The sequence below is a fragment of the Plectropomus leopardus genome, chromosome 23 (genome assembly GCF_026936395.1).
Source record: "Plectropomus leopardus strain MGB_pleo_1.0 chromosome 23, ASM2693639v1, whole genome shotgun sequence".
NCBI classification, from domain to species: Eukaryota; Metazoa; Chordata; class Actinopteri; order Perciformes; family Serranidae; genus Plectropomus; species Plectropomus leopardus.
The window spans coordinates 8522046-8548639 of record NC_142198.1 but is presented as its reverse complement, the minus strand read 5'-3'; the positions used below and the strand labels follow the sequence as shown (position 1 = coordinate 8548639).

Here is a 26594-nt window from a genome sequence, read left to right as displayed (position 1 = left end):
GCTCACTGACCAATCAACCACCACCGAGCATCTCCAACAGCGCTCGCTTTTCACCCAACAGCCCAATAGGTGGCTGCGTGGGGCGGGATTAGCACTACAGCCTCTTCCTGGTTCGCAATGCTGCCTATGGATGCTAAATATCTTTAATACAAAACCATAAATAAGTGAAAGTAATCTATCTGTCGTAACTGTAGCTCTGTGGGATACCGGTGACGATGGGTTTGCTGACGATTTTAAAGAAGATGAAGCAGAAGGAGCGCGAGATGCGGCTGCTGATGTTGTATCCTGACTGTAACTATCTGCTAGCTTAGCTGGAGACAAGTAGCCTTCATGTACCAATGTTATTTAAACTCAATTTTGTTAATAACACAAGCGCCATGAGCTGGTATTTATATCCGTGTGTGGTTAGATAAAATAATATAACGTTTATACGCTGGTGAAGTTTGTTTTGAGAGTTTTGTGCTGTATCACGCTACACTGCTAGCCAGTCGGCTAAGCTCTGTTAGCTAACTCCAGGTGAATGGCAGCCGGTTCAGCTAATTAATTTACTAATTAAGATAAATAATAGTCGTGTGTGTGTGTGTGTGTGAGTGAGTGTATTCTTTAACCTGGCTCGTGCAGAGGTCTGGACAACGCGGGGAAGACGACCATCCTGAAGAAGTTCAATGGAGAAGACGTTAGCACCATCTCCCCCACGCTGGGCTTCAACATCAAAACACTGGAGCACAGAGGGTAACGCGCGCACGTACACACGCGCATGCACGTACACACGCGCATGCACATACACACACGCGTGCACATACACACGCGCGCACATACACACGCGCATGCACAGAATGTAGAGATAATTAAATAATGTACTTTAGGTAAAAGTACTTTTTCAAAATACCCAATTACAGGTAAAAGTAGTGTTTTCGCAACCTTTCCAAAGTAAAATGAGTGTACCTAAGTGTTATCAGCTCAATGTTTTTTTAGGTAAAAGTACTTATTGTGCAGTAAAATGTTCTCCATCAGTGTTTTACTACACTAATATGTATGTTGCATTTTACTGCTGTAAATGTTAAAGCCTCTACTCATTTTATTGCATTTATATTAAGGGTCAACCAATGTTTTCTTCAGGGCAGATACTGATTATTAGTAATCCAATCTGATTGAATTTATTAGGCTATATTTCTGGTCTTATTCCACTCTTGTCATGGTCTCTTCTCTCTCAAACACTTCCAGGTTTAAATTGAATATTTGGGATGTAGGAGGTCAGAAGTCACTACGTTCCTACTGGAGGAACTACTTTGAAAGCACAGACGGGCTGGTGTGGGTGGTGGACAGCGCAGACAGACTCAGACTGGAGGACTGCAAGCAAGAGCTCAGTGCACTGCTGCTGGAGGAGGTACACACACACACACACACACACACACAATGCAAGCTGGAATAACATATAACATGTTCTGCATATGGTGCTCTATACCAACTGTGAATTTGTCCCATTCATTTTGGAGTCAGCTACAAAGACAACATGGGGGATGACAGTAAAGGCTTTTTGTTCTAAATTATGTTATCAGTTTCTATAGTTGACTGTATCCTTTGCTCCATTCAGAGATTAGCTGGTGCTACGCTGCTGGTGTTTGCCAACAAACAGGATTTACCAGGAGCCCTGTCAAAAGAAGCGATACGAGAGGTGAGATTTACTCCAACGTTACAGTGATAATGTTTTTTTTTCAATTCTATAACTGATTACAACTTTATTTTCACTGTTGCTGCTTCGAATTCATCTCAGATTGCATTTGAATTAACTAGAAATTGTACATCATAAATGCTCTCGCTTTTTTTCTTGCAGGCTCTGTCCCTGGATGAGATCAAAACTCATCACTGGTGTATCATCGGTTGCAGCGCAGTAACTGGAGAGAATTTATTAGCAGGAGTGGACTGGCTATTAGATGATATTGCTGCAAGGATCTTCACCGCTGACTGAGTGTGTTTTTTTCCAAACAGCAGTCTCTCATGTTTGCTAAGCTCTGACACGACTCCAGGCTGATCATGATTGGACAACAGAGGTCTCAAGTGTCAGAATAGAGCTCAACAAGACTGTTTTTTGTTGTTTGAGGTCTCCAGACACACAGACACCTGTGCTGTCTGGACCCATCATTACAGGAATCACAATCTGGCTTTTATATATTTTTTATTTTGATATTGACAGGGGACCGCCTATTCAGTTGTTATGTAACAGATAAAGAGATCAGTGTGTGAATTTATGAAAATGAAAAAGTAAATTCACCAAATACTGATGCCAAAATGTTTTTTGTTTACAGTATGAAATGTAATGACTCACATGAACATTTTTGCTCCAGCTTCTATATTTTGTGGTTCATCAGATTTTTGTGCCTCACTAAAGTGTGTCCTAATAAATTGAAATGTCTTCTGAATGAAGATTACTGTCACCATTTACATCAATGGGTTTATAAACTTGGTAAAGAAATCTTGGTAACTTCAGTTCAAAAGTCAGTTTTACTGTTTTTTAAATAACGATTGCTTATTTATGCACACTAATATTCCACTATTATTCTGAATATAATGGGTCTGAATTTGATGCAGGTCATGAACATGTTTGAAAATTACAAATTAGGGCTTTAAAGACTTTCACTTTCTAATTGAGATGTGGGGATTGCAGATATTATTCATGTAGGACAACCACACTAAGACTTTTGTCCTTTTAGGAATAATGAGCATTATGGAATATTTTGTGCATGCAAGTGTAGTCATTTTTTATACCAGCCAAGTTCATCTCATAGGTTCGATGACAAACATTTCCCATTTGGATTAATGTGAGGAGTAGTTAATACTTCTGGATCCAGAATTTCAAAAGCAACTCTTTGGATAGTCATTTACAAACATTTGGTAATTAAAACTTGCTTAACAGGATTGGAATTTTTTTATTTTGTGAAGAATGATTTTAGGGCTTCAGACATTAAAAGCAATGTAGGGGCCAGAAATACTTTATTTTAAACATAGATTAAGTTAAAATAAAAATGACTGAGTTGAAGCTCTAGATTATCACATTCACACCGCTTATTTTGTAATTGTAGTCCTTTGTCAGTAATTGTAGTCCTTTGTCAGTAACTGAGACCATGAGACATTGCAAACAGTACCAGACCACCAAAGAAAACTTGTACTGAAAATGTGCTTTATTAAAATTTCCACTATTAAGCCTTTCCCAAGATAATGTGGACATACAAAATGTGTCGTCAAAGTGCAAAGAAAGGAAGAATGAAGTTCTGTAAAGGCTCTAACAATGCATTCTTCACTTTAACAGATACATTTCGTGCTCTTGAGGGAGTGATGCAGTCATGTTGACCGTTGGATGTTTATGATCCCAGGTCCTGTCCACAGTCTGCAGAGGAAGAGAACATGTTAGGAAATGGGTGTCGAAAACTTCACTCTTCAACTTAAAAAAAATGTTAAGTGCGGATCAGAGGGGATACCAATCAGTCATGAATTCTCAGACTGGGGCGGTAATAAGAAACTCATCATTGCAACTTAAATTTAGACATTTAAATCGTGTCACTTTTTCTTCTTTCACTCCTTGACTGGGTTAAGCCCATCATGCCCACAATCCCAGAAACATTACCACACTTTATTTACCTGCAGCAGTCCCGGGGTGTCTGTGCTGTTCTCCGACACGCTCATGAAACCTGCAACAATGCAAAAGGGTTAGCCAATCCAGTCTGAGTGGAACAGACGTCAACAATTTTTAATTCTCGTGTGATCAGAGGGGATACCAATCAGTCATGAATTCTCAGACTGGGGCGGTAATAAGGAACTCATCATATCTACTTGACGAATTTAGTCATTTAAACTGGTGTATTGAAACAACATCTCCCAATTCAAACCACAAAAATAAGCAAATACTCACCAGTGCGGGCCAACCGAGAGCACACCACGTGATGACTTCATGCTGCCACATCTTTAAAAGAAAAAAAAAAAAAGAAATCAGTGTAAAGGGCCAAGCTTTTATACAGTATTTTACAATTTACAAGTCCTATTTTCACATTTTGGTTACATCTTAATTATGAGCTGTCAAAACGTGGAATTCAGCTTCTGGGATGTGATCAGGGGGCGGTTTTCAGTCACGCCCTCACAGCCAGCGGTTCCCCTCCATCAGAACTCCAGCATGGTCACTTTACACCTGGGTGGATAGGGTTCTCAGTGCCATTACTGGGTCAACAGGAAGGGGAGGCTGACTGGAGAAGTAAAAGAGTAAGCGCAGATGAGACCCTTTTGACTGAGCAAATCTTCATCACATCCACAATCCCAGAAACATTATTGTATTTGTTTATTTACCTGCTGCTGTCCCGGCTGGCCGTGTTGTCCCCACGGGGTCCAAAGGCATCATCGACACTGCGATAAGTGAAAATGGTTAGTAAATTCAGATTTAATTGGTGTGACAGATGCTTCTGGTTCCTGTGTGATCAGAGGGGATACCAATCAGTCATGAATTCTCAGACTGGGGCGGTAATAAGGAACTCATCACTTCTGCGCTAAATAAATCACAAGTAAACAGAAGCACACTGAAAATATCTACCTCAGCTCCAACAAGCTCGTCTTTGCTGATGACCTTTGTCCTCTCTGCATTGATTGACCTTTAAGAAAAAAAAAAAAAGGTTAAAATTTACGGTTTATCTGCCTGCTGGCACCCTGAATAATTTGAGTTTGGAAAGCCTCATACCAGGAGTGGAGAGGAAATTCATCTTTCCACACTTTAATGTTTCAGTGAAGCTTTGGAAGACATACCTTAGACATCTCTCTTCAGATGAATACTGACAGGCCGCTCAGTCCTAATTGAAGACAAGAAATTGTTCTTTTAGAGCACATCACCACTACAGATGTCCAAAGTGTTTATTTCTCCTCATGAAATTTATTTTCATGCTACACATCACTTCCAACACTACATCTAGTTTGTTACTCTTCTAAATTTCAGTGATCACCACAGTCCACTGGCTCTTACACATCTTTAACACAAAATATATATAAAATACACATATTTTTTCAGTTTCCATTCAGACTGTTGGTAACCCCAACGGGTCATCCCCTTGTTGCCAAGGCAACACCAGTGGGTTCACCTTTACAGGTTCTGGCATTGAACCAAGGCGTAAGACGCGTGCGGGTGTCATCATGAAGGAAACTTGGTAAGGCCATGACATTTCTTGATTGTTAACCGAACTCTCATTCAGGCTGCTCGGGACAAGTGTTAAAACTTTTGAAACCAAGACAAACTGGTCTTGTCTCAAAAACATCAGGTTTTCAGCAAATGAGGAGAAATGACCCATAAATTAGCAAAAAAAAAAAATAATACAAATAAGAAAATTAGCACACAAGGGAAATGACCTTAGGAAACTGCTTAAAAATTAAAATAATTGTTAAAAAATAAAGTTATTATGCATTTCTATGGACATTTTGACCTAGCTTTAAAAGTAAATAAATAAATCTACTATCTTCTTTCCACTTGCAATTTTTTTAAAGAACTCAATTAAGAATCCAATTTGCTTAGGGTTCAAAGGTTTAAACACTCAGGAAAGGCATCTGAATGTGGCACAAAAAGAGGGTCCACTGAGCACAGCAGCACTCAGTGATGTAAACGTCTCACTGGCTCACTCACCTGGACAAACATCCACGCTGAACAAACGGCTGCATCTTTTCAAAACCTCCAAAAGACTGGAACCCCTGCAACGGACGAGCTACAGTCAAGGTCTGAGCGCACGCGCTAAAAGGTTCGGTGTGATTAACGGTCGACCTTCACTGATGTCAGATATTCCGTTTCTCAACAGCAGTTCAGACGAACGAGATTCCAAATATATCTCATCATTTTCAGCAGGTCTGGCAATAAGAGCTACTAGTTATGAGTTTACAAAATAGTGACTTGACAACTTACCCTGGATTGAAAACACCACACACGCTGCTGCAGTCAGTGAATCTGTAGGCAGAACATATTTAATTAAAACACATTATTCAAAAGAACCCCTGCTTGATGTTCATGCATAAATTGACTTCCAAAACAAAACTGATTTGCTACATTAAACTGATTAGGATTTTTTTTAAAGTGACCCATGTTGCAGCAATAACAGCATGCATTTAAAATTAAAGCTAAACGGGACAGGAGTCGTTTGTGAATGCAGTTGCTCAGATGTTCGTGTCGTTTCACATTGGTTCAAAGTGAGCTAAGTATCATCATCATTGGAACTGCATTACCAGGACACAAGTTAAAAATAATGAAGGAAAAGAAAGAAAAGAAAACACTCACCATGAGGCTTCAATGGGCATCTTCCTTTTTAAGAATCCACTCAGAAAGGCCCTGAAACAAAAGCAGGAACTTCAGTGGAGTTCAATGATAAGCTGCGAGAAATGTTAAGATTCATGCGTTTGATCAGGGCTTTGGTGACAAACTGCCATGTGACATCAGTCGTCCAGGTGTTTGATGGGTTTTACCCCATTTCATCCTTTCAAACAGTCAAATACTGATGGAAACTTCATACTCAAGTGCCCATTAATATCTCTTTGCAACCAAAAATTTAAGTTTCGCTGCAGGGGACATTTGATACTCCTGTAAAAACTTACATGCTGAGTTGTCTATGGTGACATCCGTTCCCAAATTTCTTGTCAAAATTTCACCTTAAAAGAGAAACAGACTATAAATCACCTGTGTTACAATTAAGCATTTTTTAATCTATTCAACCGAGGGTAATCAGATTAAAGGCTGACATCACTTGAATCAGGCATATGCTTGTCATTAATTGAAATCATCATGTTTATACCCCCTCTGCTTAATAAACTGCAACTAAATCATGTTTTACTCACTTCTGTTCATGTTCCAGCTGCTCTGGAAACTTGAGTGGGCTTTGCAGATCGACCTACAAAAGAATATCAGTGGTCAGCCATAAATCAAGGGATCAATCTGAGTTTGACATTTTTAGGGCTCATCAGATTAAAAATCTAGCATCACAAAAATCAGGCATATGCTTGTCTGTTTATTAATTCATCAGTTGTGGCCCATCTGGAATTTTACAAGTCCTTTCAGCTTTCAAGCTCACCTGCAGAGTCCTTCACTCGTGTTCCTCATTTTTGATCAGCCTTTAAGATCTGACAAGAAAAAGAAAAATTTTTATTTTGATGTTTAAGATAGCGGTCACGTGTTTTTTTATCTAAAGCAAAAAGATAAATACAGTAGTGTTTAACAGTGCATTAGGTGAGCTCATGTGCTACTCAGAATCTGGTAAAGAAGTTTCTTCAAAGGCTGATTCGGTAAGAGAGAGTTCAGAGATTCATCACTGCAGTACTGAGCTCCTGAACAGTCGCAGAGTTGGTTAATGGCTAATCTATAACAGCGGCATTTCTGAGGAAAACCACTGAGATGACCCCAAAAAAAAAGTAAAATGTAAAAATAGATTACCTTATGTGGAGAGTTCCACCTATTTCTTCTCACACCTAAAAAGGACAAGAAATGAATTTCATGGGATTAAAGTAACCTTCACATGTGCACACTTATAAAATGAGTTTCATGCCACTCAGAGTTTAAGAGATTAAAGTTTCCTCAAAGGATTTTCAGTGAGAGAGTTCAACAGAACATCACTGTAGCATGAGGCTCCCTGTTACACCATGCTAATGAAAAAAAACATCCAATTTTTATACATCTAATACTAATGCATTTGCAAACTAACTAAATAAGCCACGTAGTGTAGCGAAATTACCTTTGCAGCGCACAGCTTCTGGATCTTTCTTCACCATCTAGAAAATAAAAGCATTGCATTAGCAGGGTGGAGGCAGTTTCTCTGGCCGGCTAACACGTGACCGCTGCACGCAACGTGCTCAGGACGGCACGAGTCGGCACATATATTGAATTTAAGTGTCTCACATCAGAATAATTAATTGCAATCACAGTCATTCAGTACAGGTCTGTGTTAATTATCATCATTGAGAGACACTGCATGTTGCAGCCGGACAAAACGAGCATGTCTACAAAAGTCTCGTGAGACTTACAACGCTTGCTTTTTAGAAAATACTACATGAAGCATTTAGAAAACATGTCTATGTTTATGTTAATATTACACATCAGATTAAATAGATGTATATTAATGTCGGATGGTTTAGGATTGTAGTCCACACCGGTCTGTGTTGCGCTAAAATGCTGCATATTAGCAGCTAGCTAACACACCACCTCCGCTTGTAAATAGGCTGAAAAGCATAAACCTCAACAGCATATAAACTGTATTGTCAAAAACCATATTTTCCAATGTTTTACATTACAACAAAAATGTTAGGAATATTTTTATCTGAATTAAAGTGAACAAGCAATGTGTAGCTGCTTACCTCTGGTAGATGCGAGCGGGAAGTGGGAGAGGAAACTGGTCCGTCTGGGTTTTATGTCCCGTCTGAAGGACTCCTCCCACCTGCAAACTTTTACCGAGAAAACAGCTCAAACCTTTCCACGAGCTACATTTACATTTAAAAAATGGTTCTCGTTCAAGAAAACGGTCTTATAAACTCACCCGTGAGTGGAGAAAAGCGTTTAACTTACAGCTGAAGTTGAATTTAAAGAAAATGTCCAGAGTTTATTTTACTGCGTCATTTCCGTTAAGAAACACGTTTTCACTTCCACGCGGCGGCAGCAAAGATATCGAAACAAATCACAAAAAGTATTTCACTTTTTTTTTTTTTTTCACTTTCAGACTGAATCAGTTCTTCTCTTACTAGACGTTTGGCCCTTTTTCGTTTTTTAAACATTAATTTGATTTTTTAATTTTAATTTTATTTATTCTTTATGTTTTATTTTATTTTTTTGTTTTATTTTATTTATTTTTTTCATTTATTAATTCAATTATTTATTTTTGTTTATCTCCAGATGGAGATTTATGCTCAGTCTGTATAGGCTGCAAAATGTGTTTATACATCAATTTATCCTGATCTTAGCCTAAGTGTTTGATGTGTTCCACTGTCATGACTTTTTGGTGTGTTTTTTATAAGTATGTGCTGTTTATGTGATTGCATGTCTAATTTGTGTATTAACTTCTTTTGAGCAGAGCTGCCTGAGGAACGCAAAATGAATACCAGTGTAAACTGACAATAAAGTTGTATCATATTGTATCGTATTGAATCGTATCATTGTAGTGTTTGTATTTTATCGTCAACTTGATGTTATACAGGCCATAATTTGTCACTCAATACAGATTAAAAGAAAAAGAAGAACTGGATTTTCTTCTCTATAATAAACCAATTTAAGATGTATTGACCATAATACAGTAAATAATTTGTATCAGAATAAGTTTTCACTGTGAAACATGTTGGTCTCACAATAAAGTTTTCCCTTCAGGACTGGCCCCACAGAAACACCATCTGCTATATCAAAGTTCAGGAGATTAAAGCTATATCTCCATCTTGATTTGAGTGTTTTCATCGCTCACTTTTTGACACTGCTTGAGGTGAGCTGTAATCAGCTGCTAGGACACGATTACGTGGTGCTGTGTTTTACATCTAAGCCACTCTGAATCATCTATTTAACAACAACACTGATGTCAAGCTACTTAAAACAAAGGCTGATCTATTTCGCTGTGTTTATCCTGAAACAAGAAAAAACAAACAGTTCAATAAATTAAGTCTTTATTTAAAAGTGCTTCTCGTTATGGTTCGTGACTTCAGAAGCTTTGATTAGGATACAAAAGAATCTTATATAAAAATTAATACATCTTTCTTAGACAATCGTTATGTACAAGTTTTCCCACATATTCAGTCAAGTCTGCAAGAGTACACTTGAGGTAATATAAAAACCAAATACATGGTGGATAACAGGGAATTACAGCAGGCCTCTTGTAAACACTCCATTTCAACAAGGGTCAATCATTAATACATTAAAAACTCTTCTAGATCACTTACACTATGTTTTCTTGTTCCCAGTTGCAAGTTCACACTAAAGTTCCTAAACACTAATTTGACCTTTATGCTGCCAATGAGTGATGTTTTAAGTAACTTAAAAACCTGTATAACAACGTGGCAGTAATCAAAAGTCAATCCTGTTACTGTGTTTAGTGCTGATTTATAACTCGGCTATAAAAATGAATACTTTCTCTTTCTCTCTCATATATGCACACACTGCTCTTCCCTGTTCCTTCAGGTTAAATAACCATCACCAGAACACACAGTGAGGAACTCTAACACTGACAATATGTGCTTCTGTATTTCTGTGCACACGCAGATTCAAAACCCAGTTTGAGTCGGATATTAGTGGTAAAAACTGCAATTTCTTCACATGTTAACAATCACAATGCCTACATACTGATTAGCTGTGTGTGTTTGTCCTCCTCTTATTACTGATTAGCCGCCACACAGCAATAAATGGCACTGATTAACATACAGAAATGTGAACATCTCCACAACTGAAGTCCACTAATCAGTCATCGCCGCACTGTGGAAAATTTCCTCTCCTTTTGGCTGCACATCAACACCTTAGTAGTTTCATAGTGCTAATCCGAAGGAAGGAAAGATTATTTGTGCTTGAAGCTCTTAATAGTGGACCCGAATCTAAGGAGCTAAAGACGTAATCTGCAACATAGTAGAGGGGAACCAGGAGCAGCTGAACTCAGTCACATAGAGACCGCGCTTTTCCATACAAACCAGTCCCACAGACTTCAATGTAAAATAAACAGCTTGCCTCCCCTAAAACATAAAGTAAGACTAATTACTTGCAGTGTTTGTGCAGACTAATGTGCACTATGATGAACAGTAAAGGCAGTAAACTTAATGATGAGTAATTAAGACTCAGTAACCTACATAATAATTAACTGACTCATCATGTGTCTATACAAGGTCCCCACTGATGGTTTGTCATACAGGCGGTTGTCCATCACAACACGGTACGTAATCATGATTTAAAAAAAACAAATTATTAGATTTTATAGTCCATGTTGATCTCCAGTTCTACTGAAACACAGCTAACACAGAGCCGTGTTGCGTTTTCTTCTTTGATGAAGGCAATGAAGATGATGTCACAGGTGTGAGCGTGACGCTGTAGAGGTTGGTGATGAAGGCCTCCCAGCCGCGGCGTAAGGCTCGGTCCAAGGCCTGATGGGAACAACAAGACAAAGGTAAGCAATCCACACGGTCTGAAATGTACCAACAAGTTTGACCTGAAAATGAGTGCTACATCATAACAACGTTTATGTGCGTTATGTGCTAAATAAAGCTAAGATTTTGAGTTTTTCCTATTACAATTTTTGATCCTTTCTTTTCCTCTGTAACCTTGATGAGTTCCTCTATTTTCCTTAGAACTTTTCTGGAAACAACGTTGTGATTTTGCACTAATTATGGGAAAATGGACAGTCAAAGTTTTATTACTGTGCTGAATTCTTTAGCACTTGTGTATTCCCTTGAACAAACTTGTCAGTATTATTATTAGAACCAGAGGAAAAATGAGAACCAGAATCAGCCTGGCCCCTAATGATCAAAGGTACAAATGTGCAAAAGGCAAAAAAATTGAAAAAACAAAACGTAGATCTATCTTGGGACAAGATGGTTTCGGATAACTCCTTTAAGTCTGTTGCTATAGTAACTAGTGATTCATTCATTTGAAAGAATATTAAACTAGTGCTTACACAGACCGAACACCAACAGGATGCTCATTTTTCAATCCAGGTATTCTACGCACAGTCGCTCTTATGTATGAAACCAACAATGTGTAGACAGAAACTCAGAGGTCAGACGGTGAGGCCTGAGGGTGGAGCTGATTGGTTAACGGCGGTGGAATGTTTTTATGGTGTGAGTCTAGTAGGCGGGTCAGCACCGCCATACTTCGTTCCACTGATCAAAGGACGTGATATAGGAGGCTCAGGAATGTCACCTCTGCGTGTGTGTTTGAAAGGAAGCAGGAGATTGTTGGCAAATGTGCATCAGGTGAGGGTACACACAGGTCCTTTACTTGCTCAGCTAAAAGCCTGTTAGTGAAACCTCTGTTCCTGCTTCACTTTCTTGTCATTAAATGTGACGTAAAGGAAAAAAAAAAAATCCCATCAGAGGAAGTTACTAAATGAGTTGGTGACATGCACCAATGGCTGCTGTACCTTGACCCTGCTGGTAGTCTATTATTAAAGTGATAGTTTCCATGGTGATTAATAACCCATGTGCAGTACGTGGATCATGCTGAGGGAGAACTTTACTCCTCTGTTCCACAAAGTCTGAGGACTCGATTATGTAACGTGGATGGGTTTAAAGTTTAACCACACTCTTAGAAATAGAGTTTTTCCGAGGATTGAGGTTCAATCCAGAACCATTTGCTTTGAAGAACCCCTTTTTGAAGGAAGTTCTTCAAGGATTGATAAAAGTACACATTAAAAGATCCTCACCCTCTAATTGGTGGGGTGAAGGTGAATGTGGAATTCAATGTGAGATACAGAAAGCAAAAGATAAAAGTTATCTTTCAAAATATGCTGATTACAGATTGATAGAAACAACCTGAGGCTCTTATTTTTTTATTTCTTTGTCTCTCACCTTTCGGTAAGTCTTCACCGAGTTCCTCTTCACCACCTTCATCCCCTCCTCCTGCTCTCTCTTCATCCTTCTCTCCTCCTCTCCCTCCTCCTCTCTCCCCCTTTTCTTGTCTCTGATCAGGACCTGGTCGTCCTCATCCTCCCGAACCGTGAAGTGAACAAGTGTCGGCTCCATCCCTCTCCCGGCCTCCTCCATCTTCTTCACCTTCTCCAACTCTATCTCGATTATCACCCTGGCGTCCTCCAGGGCGTCAGCTGGACTCTCTGTGCACAGGCTGGGCCCCTCATCTCGGGCTGCATCCTCCTCGGGTTTCCCCTCCTTCTGCTTCCTCCTGGAGCTTCTTCTCCACCTGCTGCTGCGCCGGCTGGGTTTCCTCTGGAGGAGAGTCTCCCCGTCGTCTTCCATCAATCCTTCATTGAAGTCCGCAGCTTCTTCCTTCTCATCTGCATCAGAATTTTGCACCACACTTGTGCTGTTCACAACTCCCCCATCTCTTTTGCTGTCCTCCATCCCACTCCACCTCTCTACTTCTATTCCCCTCACCTCCTCCCCTTCTCCAGCTACCTCAGGCTCATCAAGGCGACCGTAGAAGCCACTGGATTTGTCCAGAAACTTCGGGGCCCGGATGGAGCTCCGCACTGAGCTCTTTCTGGAGTTCTTGCCAATTGTCATCTTCTCTCTTGATTTTCTTTCACTTTTTTTTGTTTTTGTGCTCCTTTTATTGTCACCTCTGAAAGATAGGGGGCAAGGGAGATTAGAGATTAATGCCGTTACATAAGCCACATCCTCATTCTCCTTTTACACGCACACATACGTCCAATCGTGTCATATTGGCTCCCAGAGAATCTCATTTGAGTCAGAGTTCAAGAGAAGTGATGGAGGACAAAACAGGAGAGCAAAGCGGAGAAAAAATACCATGAAATGAGGCCATAGATTGCAGATAATGTCAGGATCATGGATACGTGTGACATGTTTTATCTGTGTAAATGCTGCTGTGAATGGTATGCACCGAACTACATACAGTATGTGCTTTGCAATCCATCACAAGATGTTTATGAAATGAAACAACAGACTGTCAGCTTTGAGTTTTGCACCAGTAGTTCTGTTTCTACATGACTGTTGATGCATGCAGGTCAGTGTTATCAGGGTTGTGAAGATAACTGGATGCCAAAGTTAAAGACACAATGTCCTAACAACAGAAGACAAACACAAATCCACACACAGACTCAGACTTTGACACCAACTTAACCAGTTGGTTACTGGAAAGCAGCCAAAATCGATGACCTCATATTGACTATCTTTGGATACCAAACTCAGCCTACCTATTGGCTGGTTACCAACACTGTATAAAGGGTAGGTAGATAAAATTCACAATTTATTACAAATATGAAAAAGACAGGGACAGTATTATTGTGTCACAGCAGGTTATTTTCCATTAGCTATCCAGGGTGACACACTTACTGTGACATAACTGACTGGGTTGTCACCAGATTTGAAAATGCATGGAAAGCAGCTTGATTCAGTGATAGCCTAATTCAATCTTTTACAATCTAACCTTACATAAAAAAGATGTCTGCACAAATACCACTCTATTGGAGGGCACCTTTGACCTTTCCTGCCTGTAACTACATTTGACTACAGTCCAATTTATTCGAAACATATTTACAATATATGGTTTTCCCTTATGCTAATGTGTTTTTACCCTCTGGTCTGCTAGTTATAGCGTTTTTTTTGTTTTTGTTTTTAGCAAAAACGTCTTAAAAGAACGAAAAGAACTCTGGAAGGTTCACATTAAGGAATAGTTTGTCATTTTGAGAAATTTGCTTATTGGCTTTTTTGCCAACAGTATGAGAAGATAAATATCACTCTCATGTCTAAATATGAATTAACACCTAGTAGTTGCTAGCTTAGCATTAAGACTGCAAACAGGGGGAACTGCTAACTTGTTTTGGTCCAAATGTTAAAAATCTGCGTAATTTGTCATCATTTTGGGAAAACGCTTTCTGGCTGTCTTGCTGATTCATGACACTTTCACAACTGTCTTCATATGAAACTTCAGCTAGCATCGTTTAGCTTAGCTTTGCAGAAAGACTGAAAACACGGATAATATGCTTTGTCTCTTTCTAGTTGACACCAAAAGATTAATACCGCTCTCATATCCGTCTAAATATAAAAATGCATAAAAACTGCAAACAGGGGGAAACAGCTAGCCTGTTCATGACCAAAGGTTAAAAATCTACTTAATTTGTCGTCATTTTGGGAAAACATTTGTCGGCTTTCTTGCCAGTAGTAAGATAAGAAGATAAATACCACTCTCACCACTGTCTAAATGTAAAGCTAAAGGTAGCAACAGATTAGCTTAGTGTAGCATTAAGAATGGAAACAGCGGGAATCGGCTAGCTTGTGTCTGTACAAAGATGAAAAATCTGCCAAATTTGTTGTCCTTTTAGGGAATATGTTTTTAGGCTATCTTGCAAACATTAGGATGAGAAGCTTAATGCACTCCAACGGTCTTCTAAATATAAAGATACAGCTAACTGTTTCTGCATGAAAATACCAGCACCTTTAAAGCAAATTAAATATATCTAATTTGTTTGATTTGTACAAAAACAAAGGCATGAAAACAGCAGGTTGTTATAATTTTTTACCAATGTTATTTGACAGATTGTTTCTTAGATGAGAGCGCTATTATATTTTCTCATCCAGTCCCCAACAGGAGAGCAAGTAGTATATTCTGTACAGTAACAGTAACTGTGGAAAGTGTGCGCTAACCAGGACACAGATATAACAGGTAAAATCTCACATTATCTGCGCAAAAACCCAGAATCTGTTAGTGGCGCAGAGTACAAGGTTAAAGCAGTTAAAACAGTGCTAATGTAACAAGGAAAGTAGAAAAAAAACCCTGAAATTTAATGAAATAATACAAAAAAAATCAGAGAAACAATGAATTAAAGACATTAACAAACTGGCATTTATTGTTAGCTGTGACTTACTTTCTTCTCACACATAGTTATTTACAAAATTATGATAATTGAATTAAAAGAATGCAGCAATAAGCAAAATGCTAAAACTTTTAGATAAGAAAAAGTTCCAAGTCTTACCTGATCTCTTGCTGTTGTCTCCTCTCCCTCTGTGTGTGTGTGTGTGTTTGAGCACCGGTGAGCGTACCTCCTCCTGTGTGTGTCTGAGTCTGAGTGAATGACTGAGCTGGGAGCTCATGATACTCCCCCTAACACACAACGTCACACACACCCACCTTGCCTGAACATGCAGCTCTGTCGTCACCAAAGCAAACACACACATGCAGAAATGGCACACGCGCACACACACACACACGCAGCAAAGCACTCTCACTCTCAAGGACTCTTTGTCTTTCTGTCTCTCATCCTGTGACTCTTTACTTAACCTCACACACACCTCCTTCTGAGATCCTTAGACACACACTGACTCAGAGATATAGTCAGATCTTAAGTTACACGTGCAACACACACATGTGAACATTCAGGCCAAATGAAAAACTGACTAAAGTGTTTCAGCTCACAAAACGTCCCACCACCAGACGCAAACACGCTATGCTGATATCAGCGGCTGTCAATCATTAACCATGAATGTCCTCAGCTGTCACAGATAAACCAGCAGAGCAGATGCAACTCTCATTTCAACTTTACACTAAAAGTGCTCAAACACCCTCAACATATAATCCCACCTCTACAGTCCATAACACATGGGAACTATGGCAATTTCCAAAAGTATTAAAACCATGTGACACTATAACTATGAAGAGCATTTCTTAAATACTTGTAAAACTAATGGCATTCCAGTAAGTCTCAGCTGTTCTATGTATTTGCAGATTAGCAAATGCCAGCATGCTAAAACTAAGCTGGCGAACACGTTAAAGAGTATACCTGCTTAAGATCAGCATGTTAGTGTTTCGCTCAAAGAATTACTGAGTCCTTTTTTTCAACTTTGAAATGTCCCACTAAGTACATGACTTGGATGCAACATTTTAAAGAAACCAATTTAAGGGATCTTTAATTAAAAATTTATATTATTTTTTATATTAAAGCACAGATGTTGCTTTAATTGTCAATATGAATATCAAGCTCAAAATCCAGTATGGATTAGGCTCTAGTCAACATATCAATGTAACATATAAGCTCCCAGATATAGGCATCTCAATTTTAATTTTATTATTAAGTATCTCAATTTTAAAAGTCTTTTTTCTCCACGCTCATGACATTTTCAAGTAAATGAAAGTGAAAACCTTTAATCCAACTTTATAAATCTACTCACCTTTAATCGACAGACTCACTAGTCCAAGGTCATTTTAAGGACTTTGGACAACTTTAAAGGGCCTTGTGTCATTTATAACCCATGAATTACTCTGCAGACCATCCATAAATGGCATAAGTGTCCTGATCATTTTAATCCATGGAAATATTATCAATAAATCTTGTTTTAAAAGTATGCTATGCAGGAATTATTGGTAATTGTTTGTAAACAATATTGCCAGCAAAAGTGATGGTCAACTCCCGATTTACTCTTATTTTGAAGCAAGCTTTGTCCGTTTACCGTTTTGCCAGGCTGTATTTGCTTCTTTTTTTTCCCAGCACAGTGTCCCGAATATTTGTAGCTTCCTCTTGCATGCGTGCTGCCTACGGTCTGACACCTGGTCGCTACATTTTTGTTAAGCAAAATAACATAGCAAAATAATAGGAAAATAAGAAAACACATACAGAGAGCACAGATAAATCCTCAACCATGCACTTCTAATGGGACATTTTATGAGTTTTTATGTTGTTTTGGGGGGAAATCATGTATAGTATACCTTTCATAGCAACACTGACAACAATTATGGGATGAAGTATCTGTTTTGGTTTGAAGCATAATGGCTGTCCCTAAAGTAGGGTCATTTGCCACCTCTTCATATTCACTAATGTGCCAAAAAGTGCTCTTTACTGATAAGCTGACATACCTCAAAAGTATGCGTGTGAATGTTATCCTACTGTTTGGATGGTAAACACCGTGTCTGGGTGGGACAGGGAGTGGGAGCTGTTCAGCTGTGTGTGTGTGTGTGTGTGTGTATGTGTATGTGATGGGTAATTATGTACATCCCTGTTTTTCTTTAGTCATCTTGAGGATGTATAGTGCTCACACACCTTGAACATGCACACACATGCATATCGTGCAACTGCGAGGACACACCAACATCAGGAAAACACACACACACACACACACACACACACACACACACACACACACACACACACACACACACAAACCCATTCAGTGGAGTGAGGTAAGAGTTATTTTGGGGTGAAAGCATGACAGTATAGATGATATTAAAGATTACAGTAATTAGAGTCATGGGTCGTCTAGTCTACAGATGTGTGTGTGAATCAGTGTGGATCAAACGATCGAGTGCCTCTGGCTCTGTGACTTCAGCTCCTCTTACTCACCACTCAGTGCACCTTCATCTTAAAAGTCGTGTGTGTGTGTGTGTGTGTGTGTGTGTGTGTGTGTTTTGGGTGATGAGGTAGACTCTCACTTATATTACACTCCATATATAGACACCCAGCAGGTGACTTCTCTGCAGAGAGGGCGGAACAGCTGTCTATCACACACGCCTGTAAAAACCTCGGCTGTGTTTGAGGTTGGAGAATCTCCGCCCATGTGGGTAACCTTTCTGACGATACCTGATGCTGGAGGCATGTTGCCATGGTTACAGTCAAGTGGGAACAAGTTAGGTTTTGGTACTGTCTTGTGACGCTTGATTGTGATTTGGCGAACTTGCGATAATCAGGAAAATGTGAAACTTTAGTGATGTGTGTAGGAACATAAAGATGCAGACAAAAGTGAAGTCACAGACACACTGTATGACAAGTCTGCACAGTGTGACACTGTTACTGTGCCGCCTGACACACTCAGAGAACAGATGTGCTGTTGGCTGTGTTTCAAAGCACATTAAGCACGCAGTCAAGACAAGTTCTTTGACAAGTCAGCATTTCTACACTAGACGGGGTCAGAATCCAAAAACTGCTGCAAGAGAAAAGGCCTTATGGATATTAAACTGCTAGTTGCAAAAGTTTGACAAGATTACACTTTATCTTTAGTGGTGAGGAAAAATAAAGTGTACTGTACTCTGCAGATGCCTCTAAAACACTGTTCACATATAAGCTTTTTTTTTTGTCTGGAATCTATATCATATTTTTTTTAAGGTGAAATCCCAAATCCCAAATCTTACTAACGATGTTCAAACTCAGAGAAATCTGTCGTTTTAGTCAAGGTAATGGTGCATTTCATTTGGTCGCCTGTCCATAGAGAACTCAAGTGATGAATCCTAACGTCAGATAGATTTTCATCAGCAATGGTAGCAATTAAACAATAAAGACAACAACTCCCATGATCCCACGCAACTTCATGATGTCACCAGCTCTCGTTACAGCAGAAATTACTTAACGTGCCATTAAAAGGGGAAAACAATTTGGAGATAAGGATGACTAACTGAAATTCTAAAGACCCAAAAAAATGACATAACGTGTTTTACATTATCTAGGTTTATTTTCAAGGCCAGGGACAGACAGAATATCACATCGTACAATATAAAGAACAATATTACAGTAATAAATACATAATACACCGGTAGAGATTGGACTTACAGGCACTAATTACACGTAAGCAGGCACTAGCTGTTTTTACAGTATCATACAACAGTAGCTGACGAGCACTTGTTGAGCTGTGGTGTTATTTTTTTGCTCTTTATTCTTCCGACTTCTCATGAAGTCATGGAAGGTAATAGAGAGGCAAAGTCCCTCCCCTTCCAATGGCCCTCATGGAACCCTAATTTTGAAAAAATGTCCAAAAAGTGAGACGATGCATTACACCTATAATATCTGTCATCTCAAAGATGATTTTGTGAGTCAAGAAAGTCGCAGCTTGCTGTAGCACCGTTCAGTTGTGTGCTAAGTGAACTACCTCTCACGTCTCGCCACCGACACCAACATGGCCATTTACTTGGCACATATAACTTTGTTCTTCCAGAAAGAGGAAATAAGTATTAAAAGATGTGAAAATCACTTCAAGTCAGGCCATGTTGAGAGCTGTGGCTATGCGAAATGAGAGCCGGTCGTTTCCGCTTGCACGCAGGACCAGCAAGAGAGAAACGTTTGATAACATCACTCAGACAACTTTCTAATAAACTTTCAAATGACATATTTTCACAGTCATATATTTCAACAGTTTTACAACAAACTGCAAACTTTCTTTACTTAGAAATTTTTTTTTAAATTGACAAAAATCACGTGTAATTTAAGGGTGTCGCAATATATTAATAAAGCATAATTGACGACAATCCTTATACTTTATTTCATTTTTTATTTATTAATTTATGTTATTTATCCTGTATTTAACCTGTCCTGGCCAGCGTGTGATATTGATATCATATTAATAACAATAATAATGATAGTAAACAGTAAACAGTAAACAAAGCTAAAGATGAGTTTGATAGTTTAATAAAATTATTATTTTTATATTTTTCAAATTTTCTATGAATCGAAATAATGTTGTCACTGTATACTCATTTTTGGTGCAATAATCACGAAATGAAACCCTTATATCATGCCAGCCCAAATGTGATACTTAACCTAATAAATCTTTATAAAAACAATTCAAAAGGGAAAAAATTGTGTCACTCATCACTGACTACTGTACAGATTTTTTCCAAAATATGTTCCCATGTTGGTCCGTTGGACGCAGAGGGACTTTGCTTCTCTATTGCTCAGCTCAAATAGTTCAGTTCATATTCGAACCTTTTATAAATATACTGTTGAAACGCCGCTACTGTTAAGTTCCAGGGATTTCCTGCCTGTTAAAGGCAAATTCAAGTCTTTTTCTCGTCCTCATGTTATGAAAATGTAACACGGACGGCGTGTTTTACTTGTTTATTGCATAAGGGATTTAAATGAGCTTCAGTAGTGTTGTCCCCTTATTCAGGGCTTCTAAATGGATTCCACAAGCCTCATGTTTTTAGAAAGCATCACTAAAAGTATGAAAAAAGCCGGCTAGAACTACCTGTTGCTATGACACTATTAAAAACCAGCACTAGCGCTGTGAGTTTTAAAGCCACACTGGGTGTGGAACCACTGCGTCTGTATTTGCTGTTGTCCGTGTTGCAGCTCAGTGTTGCTAAGCTGCACCACTTGTGTAACGCAGGCGTATGAGAGCATAATAAATACAAGGCAACAACTACTTAGCATATTTCTTAATTAATTAGTGAGTTTGTCACTTTTGTTTATGTTATGAATACTGTTAACTGTCAAAAAAAAAGCACCTTTGCACCACAGTACTATAACCTTAATAGCAAGTGCAGACGTTTTGATAGACAGGCTGCATTAAAGATTGTTATCATGCCTATGACGGTGGTGTTTTTTGACATGTGACTAAAAAATAAAACATCTACATGGCTGAATACAGACTTAGAGACACTAATCACACAAAAACACAAGCCATGCATGGATAAAGTGCTCCGTATCTCAGTCAGAAATCAGTCAAGATGAGAGTGGCTGCACTGACGCAGCTGGTTACAGATTCAGCAAACAGAGGCAGGAGAGACCTGGTGTCACCCATAAAAATATCTAAGAGCCATCAGGATCATAAGATACACTGCAAGGATTTATTGAGCACAAGTAAACACGGGAAACCCTACAGATAATGCAAGCATGGACGTGTGTAACAAGATGCATCGTTCCTCCAGCTTTGAGAGAAAAGTACTGGTGGTGTAACAGCATGGCTTTGCAAAATTTGAAACTGGCGCCCCCATCAGGCAACTGTTTAAAACTCCAGAGTCCTCCTCCACTGTACTTCTGGACAAAGACACCTAACTCACTAAAAATGAAGAAAACCCCGATACGTACACTAACGACACACACACTCACTCCATATATACACACGTTTTACTACCTGACACAAAAAAGGACCAGATAAATTTAAACTGTGACCTCTAACAGATATTTCTCTGTTTTACAGTATTTACAACGCAGAGTTACATATGCAGCATTAAACAGCAGAGTACGCTTTACAATGTGTGTGTGTGTGTGTGTGTGTGTGTGTGTGTGAGTGTGTGTGCATGTATGTGTGTGTGTGTGTTCCTCAGACCTCCACTGCTCGGTCTGAACCCAGTCCCTGAGCCTGCAGAGCCTCCTCTCGCTTCATCTTGGGTTTCTCTGTCCGTGTGTGCCACACCAGCACCTACAAAAACACACACACACACACACACACACACACACACACACACACACACACACACAAGTGAAATGAAATGAATGAAATCAAAACAAAATTTAGTTTAAAAATACACATAACTAATGAACTTATCTAAAATTTACATTTTTAAAAAGTCTAAACTAAAATATACCAGTAAATATTTAGGCACTGAGTGACTTGTTTGAGCGTCCAATCAGGACGTCCTGTTAAAGTTCAAAAATAGTTTCGAAATGAAAGTTGTGTTGACATCTGTAATATTCCATGGCTGTCAGCTAGATGTCTTTTTGCAATGTCAAAACATGACCAAATAATGAAATTAAGATAGACACACTGGGGACTCTAACTCAATATTCTAACTTTGTGGACTTTGTTGCTCTTTATACTACGTCACGTGCATTTGCTTTTTTTTCCAAAACAATAATATGATTTATTATTCTTGCTTTGTAAGAGAGGGTTTAAATGGACTATTTTTAGACATTAAAACAACATCACCACGTGGCCGCTGTCTCATTAAAGTGTTGCTGACCATTTCTGGAAAAGGACACATCACAGTCCCACCAATGTTTGTTTGGATGTAATAAAAGGCTTTTTCCCTCTAACTACATGCATACGTCATAAACATCCTCCCCTCTTTCTCATTATCTCTTAAACACACACAAACACGCTCGTACTTTGGAGCAGTTGTCCGCTTTAGGCTCCAGTTCATCCATGGTGACCAGCCCCTGGAGGAAGCTGCTCTCCAAGAAGCCCATTGGTGCATCTCCATCGAAACAGGCGTCTGGATTGGCCAGGACCAGTTTGAGGGACACAGCGAAGCCAGCCATGTCCATGGGGAAGGGGCGACTGGGACGCCAGCCAGTATGGAAGCGCACCACCTTAGAATGATAATCGAAAACACAAATACAATATTCAGTGTTGGTAATAACTCAGTTTAAGTGTGACTGATAAGAGATTTTAAAGCAAAGCAGACAAATATTTTTTCTGTGCACAATTTGGTCAATAGATTCATGGTTTTCTGGAATGAAGCAAAACACACAGGTTACTATTATTCCTATTCCTCTTTTGACAAACCACCAACCTTTCCTCCTTCAACCACGGGCCTCTCATATTTCATCCCTCCAACCAGCCCCACCGGCCACACCGACACCCGCTCGGTGCTCCTCATCTGACACAAGACAAGAGGACATTTGTCTTTCTTGTTCAGTCACAGCACATTTTAAAACCAGTCCCTGTTAACAACGTGATGCTGCAGAGGATCATAATAATGAACACATTTCCACTCCAACACCGACCTCTTCAAATATCTGCAGGCTGTATGTGTTATCATCATCAGCAAAGTAAACCACTCCCTGCTGGTTGTCTCCTCCTGGCTGAGCCCTTCTGTCCTCTCTGAGCCACCGTAGGCCTTCATTCCTCTGCTCGACTCCCCGCGGCTTCAGCCAGCTGGGGTCACCCTGACGTGGAGAGAAAGCTCTCAGTTTAAAATCACTCTTCTGTTCATACTTCTATGAGGAAAAACACTGAATACCAAAGTGCAAGATCACGTGTTTGATTCAAACTAAGGAAGACACAAAAGTGGACAGACTGATAGGATTTTTGTCTTCATGTCCCTACCCACCTCCTGCAGTTTACGGTCCTTGGCGGTGGGCATGTGTAGGTGCGTGTAGGTCAGGCCACTTTTAACCAGGAGGTCAGTCACCAGTGGCGTCTTGTGTGGCGAGTCCTCAACCAAAATCCAGTGGAGCTGAGGAACATGCAGGAAGGTCTGGGACAGACGGGTCAGCTCGGCCTTCTGCACCAGCCTGGACCGGGACAGACAGAAACCAGAAGAACATTGTGTTTGTGGGTTTCATTATTATTTTACTTATTTATGTTTTTGTTTATTTATTAATTAATTATTTTATTCTAAGTAATTATGTCTGTATTTCAGTTGATTTGTAATTTGTTAGAATTATATAAGTTGTGACTATGTGAGGGGATGAATATTTGTATATTGATGTGCATTTTTTTGATGTGCAGTTAAAAAGAAAACATTGTGTTTGTGGGTGATAAACAGTAGAAGAGGAGGCATGTGGGCAGGAAATGAAGTGAGAAACCGGCCTCTCTGGGCTACCTCGCGTATGTCGGGGTGATGACAAAGATGGTGGGTTTGGCTGGCTGTTTCTGTGGTTGCTTGGTCGCCTCTGACTTCCTCATCTGCTCCTGAAGGCGGTGCAGCTCCCCCCGCAGCCGAGATATGGTACGGTCTTTTGGCATGTCATGCTCTGAGCAGTCGCAGCGCTGACCTGCAAAGTGTTCAAGACGCGACATAAAAAACAGTTTACGTACAAAAGCAAAGACGGATTTCCCTGCCAGTGATACTTAACTTTTTGCTTGCAGACCATTTTAGATTTTGCACTAAAAATAACAGGATTTTTTGCTTCTTTGAATGCAAATAAGGTGCCAAAGTGCATAAAAAGCATCAAAACAGAGCCTTTGGTGCCAGGGGAGGATCCCTCTTGATGTCCTCAAATCCCTGAAACACCCCTGTATACACACCACACCTGAGCACGGCTGCTTTGCCTCTTGGCAATGAGGACTTAGGACAGCAAACACTATTTTTCAAAAGTGACATGTGACTGACAAAGCCAGTAGAGTATCCCTCCCTGGTGTACAGTTTGGACAAATAATCACTGCTTTGTCCATTTGTTGTATTTTGTGTGTTTGTTAACCTCCTTTGCCCAACTTGATGATTTTTTAATTTACCCTCAATATTAACAACAACAATGGAAACAGACTTTTAAGCTCATTAAATATTCATCCTACACATGTCTGTTTGTGTGTAAGGGCTGTCTTTATCTTTATTATTTTTAAACTTATCTACCTATCTATCTATCATGAAAACAGCCCCGCACCATATTATGCTGACAGACAACATCTTGGTAGACTTTAGTTGACATTGAATAGAAAAAGTGCACGCGTTTTTAATATTAGAAAAAGAAGAAGATTTTAGTCATTATACCTAGTGCCTGGTGGTCTTGGTTATGCACCAGCCATTGCAGTCTAATCATTATATTATTTGATTAATTCTTTTACTGTTCTAGCTCTCTCTCACTTCTTTTTAAATTGTATCATTTTTTTCTTTTACTTAATTTATTCTTTTGTAATGTGTTGCTTTTTCTGTTCAGCACCTTGAACCTATCTCTGTATGACACGTGTTTTTGTTGTTTTTTTTTTAATGAAAAAGCCTTGCCTAATACAATAATAATAATAATAATAATAATAATACAATAATGATGGCTGCATTCTACTTAGGATAAGTCCTGGTATTGGTTCACTGGCAAAGTTAACTGGGACATTTAATGGAACTGAGCCATTATTACTGTTAGCAACTTCACTTATGCTCTTCCTACTATGACAAGCCAAAATATCTGCTGTAAGAAAGGGATCATGGAGATAGTGTGGTGGCCACTTACCGAGCTGCATCAGTGCGTAGATGAGGCCCATGAGGGAGACCATGAAGTAGAGCACAAACACAGTCTTCAGCTTCAGCTTCATCCTCGTTGCCATGGTACCCTGACAAGCTGAAAGGGTGACAGGATGAGACGCGGAAAACAGTCACAAAGCATTGATATGAAGGGTTTTTTTTAATGTAGCATATGCACAATTTTCTTTTCTCTATCAGATATAGTTTTGTCTCGCGCTGGTGGATATGGACACTAACATTAAGTTGTATTAAAATGTGCCAAAATTCTGTTTTTCAGCATTTAGCCAACTAGCTACGACGGATAGCATTTCAACTCAATATTAGCCTAACATTTTTTTGGAAATTAAGTGTAAAATGTTGAAGCTGAGGGTGTGTTTATGTGCGCTGTGTCTGAGAAGGTCGGCTAATGTGAATATGCTTGATGATAAATCAGTGTTAGCTTAGCTTTGTTAGCCTGACTCTTGGTTTTAGCTGAAAATAGCTCGAGTATCATTCTCGCGCACTCACCAGAGGCGGGAAATAATGGAAGACAGGAGCGAAGGAGATGAGTTATGAGCTTAAAGGTTCATGTCATCTTGGACAGACGCGAGCAAAGGCACCTCAGTGCAGCAAACATCCATTCATTCGGCTCAGCTTAGACATTTTTTGCAGCAATGTACCAACAACTTCCGGTTTGAGTGCAACACTGTGATGAGTCCCCGAAACGTAGACAATCACAAGTAGTTCCTGTTCAATGGCACATTTTTAAAAACTAAAAAAGTTTGCCAATTTATTATCCATACCTTGTATAGGGCAATAATAATAATGATTTAATAATTCCACCCGTACAATGCATGAAACCATACAAGCGTTAACACTGTAGAATTCATTTTTTTAACCAAGAAAAATTAGGCACTATTAAAAAAACAAACACAAATCAAGTTAAGTCAGTTATATAATATTAAAGTAAAATTATATTTACATTTTTTATTAGAAATTTAAGCCATATTTATATCTCTTTTCAGGCCGAGATGAGAAGTCTTGTGTTGCAAGCTTGCAAGTCAATTCCCAAGTCCTAAACTTAAAGTTTTTTGTCCCAAACATGTCCTCATGCACTCTTCACCAGATGTAAATACATTTTTTTGGTTGACCACTGCTGGGAATTAATAGTGTAATATTAATTGAATCAGGAAATGAAGGGAAATTATCCAACTCATGGCACAGTTTTGCTCTTTGTCTCAAGCATTTTCAAGATGAAAGGCTCAAGTCCAAGTGAAGTCACAAGTCGAGTTGGAAGTCTTTTTGGATTTTGTCAGATTTAAAATCATTGAATTTGTGATTCGAGTCAGAGTCATACGACTCCAGC

The 26594-nt window shown here is 39.2% G+C and overlaps 3 protein-coding genes, 1 long non-coding RNA gene and 7 other non-coding genes across 12 annotated transcripts; 1 reads left to right on the top strand and 10 right to left on the bottom strand.

The window, feature by feature from the left end:
- The first annotated feature begins 66 nt into the window (after positions 1 to 66).
- Positions 67 to 2420, top strand: arl2 (ARF like GTPase 2). The gene is made up of 5 exons (XM_042512385.2): positions 67 to 280; positions 622 to 732; positions 1225 to 1387; positions 1595 to 1675; positions 1835 to 2420. Exons 1-5 carry the CDS (start codon positions 216 to 218, stop codon positions 1967 to 1969), a joined length of 555 nt encoding a protein of 184 aa, XP_042368319.1. The 5' UTR covers positions 67 to 215; the 3' UTR covers positions 1970 to 2420.
- A 741-nt stretch (positions 2421 to 3161) lies between these two features.
- On the bottom strand, positions 3162 to 8438 carry LOC121962336 (uncharacterized). 2 transcript variants are annotated; one of them, XR_015775732.1, is made up of 16 exons: positions 8356 to 8438; positions 7737 to 7773; positions 7439 to 7473; positions 7080 to 7128; positions 6847 to 6899; positions 6607 to 6660; positions 6293 to 6343; positions 5924 to 5965; positions 5651 to 5715; positions 4786 to 4829; positions 4577 to 4634; positions 4336 to 4392; positions 4055 to 4235; positions 3908 to 3958; positions 3637 to 3686; positions 3162 to 3385 (listed from the first exon to the last, which is right to left on the bottom strand). It is a non-coding gene; the product is annotated as an uncharacterized LOC121962336 (long non-coding RNA). The 2 variants fall into 2 exon arrangements; XR_006107123.2 differs by lacking the exon at positions 4055 to 4235 and having other exon boundaries at positions 8356 to 8428.
- Positions 3458 to 3531, bottom strand: LOC121962549 (small nucleolar RNA SNORD31). The gene has a single exon (XR_006107134.1). It is a non-coding gene; the product is annotated as a small nucleolar RNA SNORD31 (small nucleolar RNA).
- On the bottom strand, positions 3755 to 3830 carry LOC121962550 (small nucleolar RNA SNORD31). Its single transcript, XR_006107135.1, has one exon. It is a non-coding gene; the product is annotated as a small nucleolar RNA SNORD31 (small nucleolar RNA).
- LOC121962551 (small nucleolar RNA SNORD31) lies at positions 4463 to 4532 on the bottom strand. The gene has a single exon (XR_006107136.1). It is a non-coding gene; the product is annotated as a small nucleolar RNA SNORD31 (small nucleolar RNA).
- LOC121962552 (small nucleolar RNA SNORD22) lies at positions 5047 to 5173 on the bottom strand. Its single transcript, XR_006107137.1, has one exon. It is a non-coding gene; the product is annotated as a small nucleolar RNA SNORD22 (small nucleolar RNA).
- On the bottom strand, positions 5792 to 5861 carry LOC121962548 (small nucleolar RNA SNORD30). The gene has a single exon (XR_006107133.1). It is a non-coding gene; the product is annotated as a small nucleolar RNA SNORD30 (small nucleolar RNA).
- Positions 6167 to 6231, bottom strand: LOC121962547 (small nucleolar RNA SNORD29). Its single transcript, XR_006107132.1, has one exon. It is a non-coding gene; the product is annotated as a small nucleolar RNA SNORD29 (small nucleolar RNA).
- Positions 7549 to 7623, bottom strand: LOC148185640 (small nucleolar RNA SNORD36). Its single transcript, XR_015775801.1, has one exon. It is a non-coding gene; the product is annotated as a small nucleolar RNA SNORD36 (small nucleolar RNA).
- A 1187-nt stretch (positions 8439 to 9625) lies between the features above and the next one.
- Positions 9626 to 15780, bottom strand: LOC121962530 (uncharacterized). The gene is made up of 3 exons (XM_042512795.2): positions 15624 to 15780; positions 12523 to 13252; positions 9626 to 11100 (listed from the first exon to the last, which is right to left on the bottom strand). Exons 2-3 carry the CDS (start codon positions 13192 to 13194, stop codon positions 10957 to 10959), a joined length of 816 nt encoding a protein of 271 aa, XP_042368729.2. The 5' UTR covers positions 13195 to 13252; positions 15624 to 15780; the 3' UTR covers positions 9626 to 10956.
- A 3283-nt stretch (positions 15781 to 19063) lies between these two features.
- On the bottom strand, positions 19064 to 25934 carry b3gat3 (beta-1,3-glucuronyltransferase 3 (glucuronosyltransferase I)). Its single transcript, XM_042512566.2, has 8 exons — positions 25757 to 25934; positions 25239 to 25346; positions 23897 to 24068; positions 23402 to 23585; positions 23076 to 23237; positions 22862 to 22948; positions 22455 to 22658; positions 19064 to 21768 (listed from the first exon to the last, which is right to left on the bottom strand). The coding sequence occupies exons 2-8, from the start codon at positions 25330 to 25332 to the stop codon at positions 21670 to 21672; spliced, it is 1002 nt and encodes a 333-aa protein (XP_042368500.1). The 5' UTR covers positions 25333 to 25346; positions 25757 to 25934; the 3' UTR covers positions 19064 to 21669.
- Positions 25935 to 26594: the final 660 nt, after the last annotated feature.